General features: G+C 46.9%; 1 protein-coding gene across 1 annotated transcript in view; it reads right to left on the reverse strand.

Moving 5' to 3' along the window:
* The window catches only part of LOC110534743 (rho GTPase-activating protein 7), a 154,759-nt gene that overhangs the window by 107,155 nt on the left and 37,604 nt on the right, over positions 1–10,000 (reverse strand). The window contains exon 5 of the mRNA XM_036933929.1: positions 1,081–1,117. Coding sequence (XP_036789824.1) covers positions 1,081–1,117 — 37 coding nt within the window. The remainder of the gene's footprint in view (positions 1–1,080; positions 1,118–10,000) is intronic.

A 10,000-nucleotide genomic window follows, 5' to 3' on the forward strand; every position in this document is an offset into this window, starting at 1 on the left:
GTTAGGGTGATGGGTTAGGGTGATGGTTTGGGGTTAGGGTGATATTTGGGGTTAGGATGATGGTTTGGGGTTAGGGTGATGGGTTGGGGTTAGGTTGATGGTTTGGGGTTAGGGTGATGGGTTGGGGTCAGGGAGATGGGTTGGGGTTAGGGTGATGGTTTGGGGTTAGGGTGAAGGGTTGCGGTTAGGGTGATGGTTTGGGGTTAGGGTGATGGTTTGGGGTTAGATTGATGGGTTGGGGTTAGGTTGATGGGTTGGGGTTAGGGTGATGGGTTGGTCAACATATGGGTCTGATACATGTTATCTGAATACACATCATGTGTCTCTCTTTGACATCCTGGGATATGCCAGAGCCTCCCCCTCCACTCCTGCTGTCTCTGTCTCTCCTTCTATCTCTCCTGCCTTGCGCCTTCCTCCCTCCCCTAGCTCTGAGCTGAACCCAGGAGAAAGATATTAGATGAATAAATGTCATCCTCTGACCTTGTGTATGGCTCCCAGACCCCATGCATTATTGCCTGTCTGGTCTCATTGGCGGACGCACACGCATACGCACACGCACACGCATACGCACACACACACACACACACACACACACACACACACACACACACACACACACACACACACACACACACACACACACACACACACACACACACACACACACACACACACACACACACACACACACACACACACACACACACACACACACACACACACACACACACAATAATTTCAGTTCCACGTTATTCACCACAGACATGTCTTCATCGAAATCATACCAATCTGTTAAACTGCTGAAGGGAAAATAATATGTACATGTAACCGGTGGGAATCGAACCCGGTCAACCCGATGTGTGACGTAACCATTAGACCCAAAGGACTCCCTGAAGGTGTGAGAGTGTCATTTGAGCTCACAAGTGTCAGACAGGGCTACCTCATCACGAGAGTGTGACACAAAATCAGCTCCGCTACACACACACACACACACACACACACACACACACACACACACACACACACACACACGTAGGAAACCAACGTTATATGAGAAAACTGAAAAGCATGATGACTCACCGTTTCTTTGGGTTGTCTTGGGCATGGCAGACAGGCTCTGTAGAAGAGACCAACACAGAGGAGGAGTCAGGATTGGTTTTAAGACTTAAAACTGCAACATTGGTACTGAAACATTGGTAACACTTTAGATACAGGTGTGGGATCTTAATTTGATCACCATATTGCAGGACAACTTTCCTGTAATGCAGGAAATGTACAATTGAAAGTGTATTTGAGGTTTAAAAAGGCTTCTGAAGTTTGTAATTTCCCCTTTGAAAATTCAAACTTTATTTTCCCTTCCGATAATGTAATCAACCCTCTGTAAAAATGTCCATTAATTATAATCCACATAGTAATTCACATTTCCTGTTGCTACAGGATTGTTTTCCTGCTGTAGCAAACTGGCTCAAATTAAGATCCTGCATCTGTACTGGTTACATTTGTTAGAAGCATCTATGGACCTACTGTCATACCATACGGCTTTACTAGATCTGCAAAATGTCCTGCTTATTCACTCCTGATTCCTGGGAATTCTCCACAATGGATTTCTAGAAACGTTGTCAATAGACCTGATTCCTACTGCAGATATGTCAAGTAGGACACATGAGGCCAACAGGTCTGATTCCTACTGCAGGTATGTCAAGTAGGACAAATGAGGCCAACAGTCCTGATTCCTACTGCAGGTATGTCAAGTAGGAAACATGAGGCCAACAGGTCTGATTCCTACTGCAGGTATGTCAAGTAGGACACATGAGGCCAACAGGCCTGATTCCTACTGCAGGTATGTCAAGTAGGAAACATGAGGCCAACAGGCCTGATTCCTACTGCAGGTATGTCAAGTAGGACACATGAGGCCAACAGGCTTGATTCCTACTGCAGGTATGTCAAGTAGGAAACACGAGGACAACAATCCTGATTCCTACTGCAGGTATGTCAAGTAGGACGAATGAGGACAACAGGCCTGATTCCTACTGCAGGTATGTCAAGTAGCACTCATGAGGACAACAGGCCTGATTCCTAATGCAGGTATGTCAAGTAGGGCACATGCGGACAACAGGCCTGATTCCTACTGCAGGTATGTCAAGTAGGACACATGAGGCCAACAGGCCTGATTCCTACTGCAGGTATGTCAAGTAGGACACATGAGGCCAACAGGCCTGATTCCTACTGCAGGCATGTCAAGTAGGACAAATGAGGACAACAGGCCTGATTCCTACTGCAGGTATGTCAAGTAGGACACATGAGTCCAACAGGCCTGATTCCTACTGCAGGCATGTCAAGTAGGACACATGAGGCCAACAGGCCTGATTCCTACTGCAGGTAAATCCCCCTTCCATAAAGGGTGTAAATCTCTGACACTTTAAGTGCTCTCTCATAGGAATGGAATTTAATTCAAGCAAATTCTCAAATATGTTTTACCATGTTTTACAGCTGTCTAATATGATTCAGTACCACCGTTCATTCTTCAGTGTGTGTGTATCTCTCTCTCTGTGTGTGTGTGTGTGTGTGTGTGTGTGTGTGTGTGTGTGCTTGCCTGTTCCAGAGTGCAGCTGGCTACAGAATGTGATTCAAACAAATGATCAGCCATTCCGTTGAAAACATACATCAGAAATACAACATACATAACTTTACTTTTCACTTTTAAGTCAGACCTTTGATCCAGTAAATGTGTGTTCTTCTAGGCCTACACAGAGTTACTGTACGCCATGCGGAAGGCACGGGGCAAACATGTCGTTTTCTGATGTGCAAACGCCTCAATCCAAGGCCACAGCAACAGATAAAGAATTTTCGGGCTGTTTTCCTTAGAGAAGGGGAGAGCGAGAGAGGGTTGTGTGTGTGTGTGTGTGTGTGTGTGTGTGTGTGTGTGTGTGTGTGTGTGTGTGTGTGGAATGCAGGGGTCTCCCTTGTTCTCTGACATCTGACCTCAGGTCCCGACTGACCTTTGATCTCTGAGCCTGTTTTAATCCAAGACGGGTCCCTGGAATAGATCTGGGGCCAAAGCTTCACACTATGCATATGTTTGTGTAAGAGTGTGTATGTGTGTTCTTAGGTGAACATTTAACTCATTTAGCAGTGGTGTAGCAGTGATGTAATCAAGTAACTAAACTTGATTCCAAGTCGAGTCCTAAGTCCCTAGTATTTGAGTCAGAGTCGTTTATACACAGAAATGGTCCACCCACACAGACAGCGTGGTGAAGAAGGCGCATCAGCGCCTCTTCAACCTCAAGAGTTTGGCTTATCAAATTTGGCTTATCATCTAAAACACTGCACAATCGAGAGCTTTCTTTCAGGCTGTATCACCACCTGGTACGGCAATTGCACCGCCCTCAACCGCAAGGCTCTCTAGAGGGTAGTGTGGTCTGCACAACGCATCAGAGGGGGTAAACTACCTGCCCTCCAGGACAACTACAGCACCTGATGTCACAGGAAGGCCAAGGACATCAACCACATCATCAAGGACATCAACCACCCGAGCCACTGACTGTTCACCCTGCAATCATCCAGAAGGCGAGGTCAGTACAGGTGCATCAAAGCTGGGACCGAGAGACTGAAAAACAGCTTCTATCTCAAGGCCATCAGACTGTTAAACAGCCATCACTAACATAGAGAGGCTGCTGCCAACATACTGACTCAAATCTCTGGCCACTTAAATAAATTGACTTAATAAAGGTACCACTAGTCACTTTAAACAATGCCACTTTATATAATGTTTACATATCCTACATTACTCATCTCATATGTATATACTGTATTCTATACCATCTACTGCACCTTGCCTATGCCGTTCGGCCATCGCTCATCCATGTATTTATATGTACATATTCTATTCCTCTCTTTACATTTCTGTGTATTTGTGTGTATAAGGTAGTTGTTGTGAATTTGTCAGATTACTGTTAGATATTACTGCATAGTCGGATCTAGAAGCACAAGCATTTCGCATTAACATCTGCTAACCATGTGCATGTGACCAATAACATTTGATTTGATTACACTCGAATCATGAGTCAAGTCCTAAGTCCCTAGTGTTTGAGTCTGAGTCGTTACACTCGAGTCACGAGTCAAGTCCTAAGTCCCGAATGTTTGAGTCCGAGTCGTTTGTACTCGAGTCAAGTCACAAGTCCTTCGGTAGTGCTAAAAGCTGCAGTCCAACCGTTTTTGAAGCTGAATTTGATGACATTGTTGCATATTTAACTAGATAATACAGCTTTCTAACATTTGCTGTTTTAATGACTGGTATGTTGAATTATACAAAAGTCACTACTGGTGGAACCCGAGTCTTCGACTACAGCACTGCTTTATAGTCATGTTCTAGTGTGTCAGTAAGGCCATATTCATTCATGTATTTATTATTGTCACATACACCAGATAGGTGCAGTGAAATGTGTTGTTTTACACCATCATCCATGGTAGTACGGCACACCTGCAGCAATTAGGGTTAAGTGCCTTGCTCAATGGCACATCGGCAGATTTTTCACCTTGTTGGCTCTGGTATTCAAATCAGCCACCTTTCGGTTACTGGCCCAACGCTCTAACCGCTAGGCTACCTGCCACCTCTACGCTCTAACCGCTAGGCTACCTGCCTCCTCTACACTCTAACCGCTAGGCTATCTGCCACCTCTACACTCTAACCGCTAGGCTACCTGCCACCTCTACACTCTAACCGCTAGGCTACCTGCCACCTCTACACTCTAACCGCTAGGCTACCTGCCACCTCTATACTCTAACCGCTAGGCTACCTGCCACTTCTACACTCTAACCGCTAGGCTACCTGCCACCTCTACACTCTAACTGCTAGGCTACCTGCCTCCTCTACACTCTAACCACTAGGCTACCTGCCACCTCTACACTCTAACCGCTAGGCTACCTGCCACCTCTACACTCTAACCGCTAGGCTACCTGCCACCTCTACACTCTAACCGCTAGGCTACCTGCCACCTCTACACTCTAACCGCTAGGCTACCTGCCACCTCTACACTCTAACCGCTAGGCTACCTGCCACCTCTACACTCTAACCGCTAGGCTACCTGCCACCTCTATACTCTAACCGCTAGGCTACCTGCTACCTCTACACTCTAACCGCTAGGCTACCTGCTACCTCTACACTCTAACCGCTAGGCTACCTGCTACCTCTACACTCTAACCGCTAGGCTACCTGCCACCTCTACACTCTAACCGCTAGGCTACCTGCTACCTCTACACTCTAACCGCTAGGCTACCTGCTACCTCTACACTCTAACTGCTAGGCTACCTGCTACCTCTACACTCTAACCGCTAGGCTACCTGCCTCCTCTACACTCTAACCGCTAGGCTACCTGCCACCTCTACACTCTAACCGCTAGGCTACCTGCCTCCTCTACACTCTAACCGCTAGGCTACCTGCCTCCTCTACACTCTAACCGCTAGGCTACCTGCTACCTCTACACTCTAACCGCTAGGCTACCTGCCACCTCTACACTCTAACCGCTAGGCTACCTGCTACCTCTACACTCTAACCGCTAGGCTATCTGCCTCCCTGTTTATAAAGCAGGATTACAACTCCTGAACAACATTATCCAGTTGGTCAGGTCACAGTGAAAACTCCAGTATCTACACATCAAATACTGTGGGAGACGGCTTAGTCCAAAATAGGATTTGCTTCCCTATATAGTGCACTCCTATGGGCCCTGGTCAGAAGTAGTGCCCCAGATAGGATGCCATTTCAGACACAGCCACGGATGTATAGCCAACACAAAGCCTCGTCTCATCCTCTGTTTGTCGGTGTTGATCAGCTGGGTTGATGGCTGGATAAAACGGTTGTCTTGGTCCCAATCTGTCTGTCTCTGGGTTGTGTCCCAAATGGCACCCTACCCTCTATATAGTGCACTAGATTTGAGTAGTTTGACCAGAGTTGGGCCCTGGTCAAAAGTAGAGCAGTAGAGCCATTTGGGACTCAAGCCTCAGTCTCTTCCACAACCCAGTGTCTGAGACCCAGCCATGCATACCTCTTCTAAGTCTTATCTAAATCCCACACAACCTCAATCACATTCACCGCTGGCTGGGCTGGCTGGGCTGGCTGGGCTGGATGGGCTGGATGGGCTGGGCTGGGTGGGCTGGATGGGCTGGCTGGGCTGGCTGGGCTGGGCTGGCTGGGCCACAGTGTGTGTGTCTGTGCACGTGTGTGCAAGTGCGTGTGTGTGTGTGTGTGTGTGTGTATATGTGTGTGTGTGGCCAGTGGGGATTCAGAGAAAACAACAGAGGGCTTTATCACACACGCAGGTCACATTTCACATGTGGAAATAGAGAGGAATTCCCTCAACAATTTAGTGCCCTTTAATTAACCTTCTAACAACACTGGGGAGATACCATTACTGCTGTCCCCCTTTAGGGAGAAGTAGGATCCCCTTTAGGGAGAAGTAGGATCCCCTTTAGGGAGAAGTAGATCCCCTTTAGGGAGAAGTAGGAACTCCTTTAGGGAGAAGTAGGATCCCCTTTAGGGAGAAGTAGGATCCCCTTTAGGGAGAAGTAGGATCCCCTTTAGGGAGAACCTACAGCCCTGTGCTTCCCTCATCGGCAGTTCAATCATTAAATCATCACCACAAACACAACAACCAGCCAGGACCTTGGCTTGGTATCAGAGGTACATTCATATGTCTACTTCAGCTGCTCAGCTCAGAGGAGTTGAACTTCTTCTCCCCCTGTCACAACAATCTGTTCATCGCATTCCTCTGTGTGTAGGAGTGTGTGTGTAATCTGTGTGTGTATGTAATCTGTGTGTGTAATCTGTGTGTGTGTAATCTATGTGTGTGTGTAATGTGTATGTGTGTGCGTAATGTGTGTGTGTAATGTGTGTGTGTAATCTCTGTGTGTGTGTGTGTGTGTAGCCTGCCAGATAACTCCTGTGAACCTCGTCATGGCCACTTTAACAATTGGCTTCATTATTGTTTATTTTTATCTACTCACATTTGTCTACTTCCTGGTGTGTGCACAGTTTAGGTTAATCTCATTGTTATGCCATCGGGACAATGGTAGAATCTCTTCTTGTGTGGTGTGTTTTAAAACACAGGCCTCCACTGCCTCATTTACTACAGCTAATTTACAGGTGGAGGGAGGGAGGGAGGGATGGAGTGAGAGAGGCAGGCAGGCAGGCAGGCAGGCAGGCAGGCAGGCAGGCAGGCAGGCAGGCAGGCAGGCAGGCATGCAGGCAGGCAGGCAGGCAGGCAGGCAGGCAGGGAGGGAGAGAGAGAGAGAGAGAGAGAGAGAGAGAGAGAGAGAGAGAGAGAGAGGGAGAGGGAGAGGGAGAGGGAGGGAGGGAGGGAGGGAGGGAGGGAGGGAGGGAGGGAGGGAGGGAGGGAGGGAGGAGAGAGAGACAAAGAAAGAAAGAAAGAAAGAAAGGGGGGAAGGAGAGAGAGGGAGGGAGGGAGAGCGAGAGAGAGAGGTGTGTGGATGTGAGAGTGTGAGAGTGTGTGTATTTGTGTCTGTGCATGTCTACATGTGCACGTGTGTGTACGTTCTGCACGGTGTGTATGACACAGGGGCCAAACAACACTATACAATGCAGCGCTTTGGCATGTGGCTCTAGTCTTGCATGACGTAAATCGAGTCCGCCATGCCAGACCACCAGACCACCACCCCTACCACCACCCTCCCCTCCCCCCAAAAAACTATCTCCAGCTGCGGACTGGGCCCAATGACTCTGACCACCCATAGTCTCAGCAGACCCAGGGATTAGACAGGCTCAAGCCAAGCAGATCCATTCTCTCTCACCTCACCAGATGGTTTAATTGGTGCCAGTGGCATGGCTATGCTTTGGTCAGGTAAACTGGACGGAGAGGGATGGAGGGAGGAGGACACTGTGTGTGAGAAGGAGAAGAGGAGAGAGGGAGAGAGGGGTGGGAAGGAGGGAAAGAGAGAGGAAGAGTGAGTCACGTAGTGTTTCTGTGTGCGTGTGTTTGTATGTGTGTGTTTGTATGCATGTGTTTGTATGTGTGTGTTTGTATGTGTGTGTTTGTATGTGTGTGTGTGTGTTTGTATGCGTGTGTTTGTATGTGTGTGTTTGTATGTGTGTGTTTGTATGTGTGTGTTTGTATGTGTGTGTTTGTATGGTTTGTATGTGTGTGTTTGTATTTGTGTGTTTGTATGGTTTGTATGTGGGTGTTTGTTTGCGTGTGTTTGTATGTGTGTGTTTGTTTTTGTATGCGTGTGTTTGTATGTGTGTGTGTGTTTTTGTATGCGTGTGTTTGTATGTGTGTGTTTGTATGTGTGTGTTTGTATGTGTGTGTTTGTATGTGTGTGTTTGTATGTGTGTGTGTGTGTTTGTATGCGTGTGTTTGTATGTGTGTGTTTGTATGTGTGTGTTTGTATGTGTGTGTTTGTATGGTTTGTATGTGTGTGTTTGTATTTGTGTGTTTGTATGGTTTGTATGTGGGTGTTTGTTTGCGTGTGTTTGTATGTGTGTGTTTGTATGTGTGTGTTTGTATGTGTGTGTTTGTATGGTTTGTATGTGTGTGTTTGTATGGTTTGTATGTGTGTGTTTGTATGTGTGTGTTTGTATGCGTGTGTTTGTATGCGTGTGTTTGTATGCGTGTGTTTGTATGGTTTGTATGTGTGTGTTTGTATGGTTTGTATGTGTGTGTTTGTATGCGTGTGTTTGTATGTGTGTGTTTGTATGTGTGTGTTTGTATGGTTTGTATGTGTGTGTTTGTATGCGTGTGTTTGTATGCGTGTGTTTGTATGTGTGTGTTTGTATGTGTGTGTTTGTATGTGTGTGTTTGTATGTGTGTGTTTGTATGGTTTGTATGTGTGTGTTTGTATGTGTGTGTTTGTATGTGTGTGTTTGTATGTGTGTGTTTGTATGTGTGTGTTTGTATGGTTTGTATGTGTGTGTTTGTATGGTTTGTATGTGTGTGTTTGTATGCGTGTGTTTGTATGTGTGTGTTTGTATGTGTGTGTTTGTATGGTTTGTATGTGTGTGTTTGTATGCGTGTGTTTGTATGCGTGTGCATGTACAGAGGGCCTTGGTTTTATCTTTTCTCTGGTCTGTGACTGCAGTGTGAGTGTGACAGACCTATCAGCCCTGCACTTATAATGGAATTCATTCTCCACACTCTAAGCCCTGCGCGCACATGCCCTTAAAAACGTCCTCTCTCTTTTCACTGCACCCCACTTCTCAGAGACAAGCCCCCCGTCCCCTGCCTCCCTCGCCCTTACACCTTCTCCCCTCTCCCTATACCCCATTCCACCTTTTAACAATTTCCAGATGTGTCACATTACATTTGAAGTGTGTCAACAGGACGTGATGTCATCTTTCCTGGTAAGTGAGGGACTACTTCCTGGTAAAGAAATGAGGCCTATACCTGGAAAAGGCTGTACGGACACTCCTGACCTGCTTTGGTTTGTAACAGGTCAGCAGTGTCCGTTTAGCCTCTCCCTCTACACCTGTCACGTGTTTCAGATTACGTTTGGATGTTTTTGAAATGATATTCAACCACACAGGTCAGTTTTGCGCAAGTTGAACACAAAACACAGGTGGTATTGTAGAATGCGTTATAACATTCGATTCAAGACTTCATATTCAAATTCCTATTATTTTTCTGTACACATCAATGCACCACTGCCTGAAGTACATCACATCTTCATAATGTGATATATACAGATGGGTACTAGGAAGTGTTTAACACTAATCTACGTTGGGAAATGGGCACGGTTTACTGAGTGGCTTAAGGAAGCAGACAGCTTCAGCAGCTGCTAGCTGATCATTCCCACACAGGCTGCCAGCCGAGTTGCCCTCTTGTTCAACCTGCTGGACATGAGATAAGGTCTGTACAGGAGTGATGTTGATGGAAAAAGGGAGAGGAGAGAAAGAGAGAGTGACACAGACGCGCACCCCCCCTCCCCCACCCCCCCCCCCCCACCCCTCACGCACGCACACACTCACACACAGACCCACCCCCCACACATGGAC

This window comes from Oncorhynchus mykiss, chromosome 10 (genome assembly GCF_013265735.2).
Source record: "Oncorhynchus mykiss isolate Arlee chromosome 10, USDA_OmykA_1.1, whole genome shotgun sequence".
Classification (NCBI taxonomy): domain Eukaryota; kingdom Metazoa; phylum Chordata; class Actinopteri; order Salmoniformes; family Salmonidae; genus Oncorhynchus; species Oncorhynchus mykiss.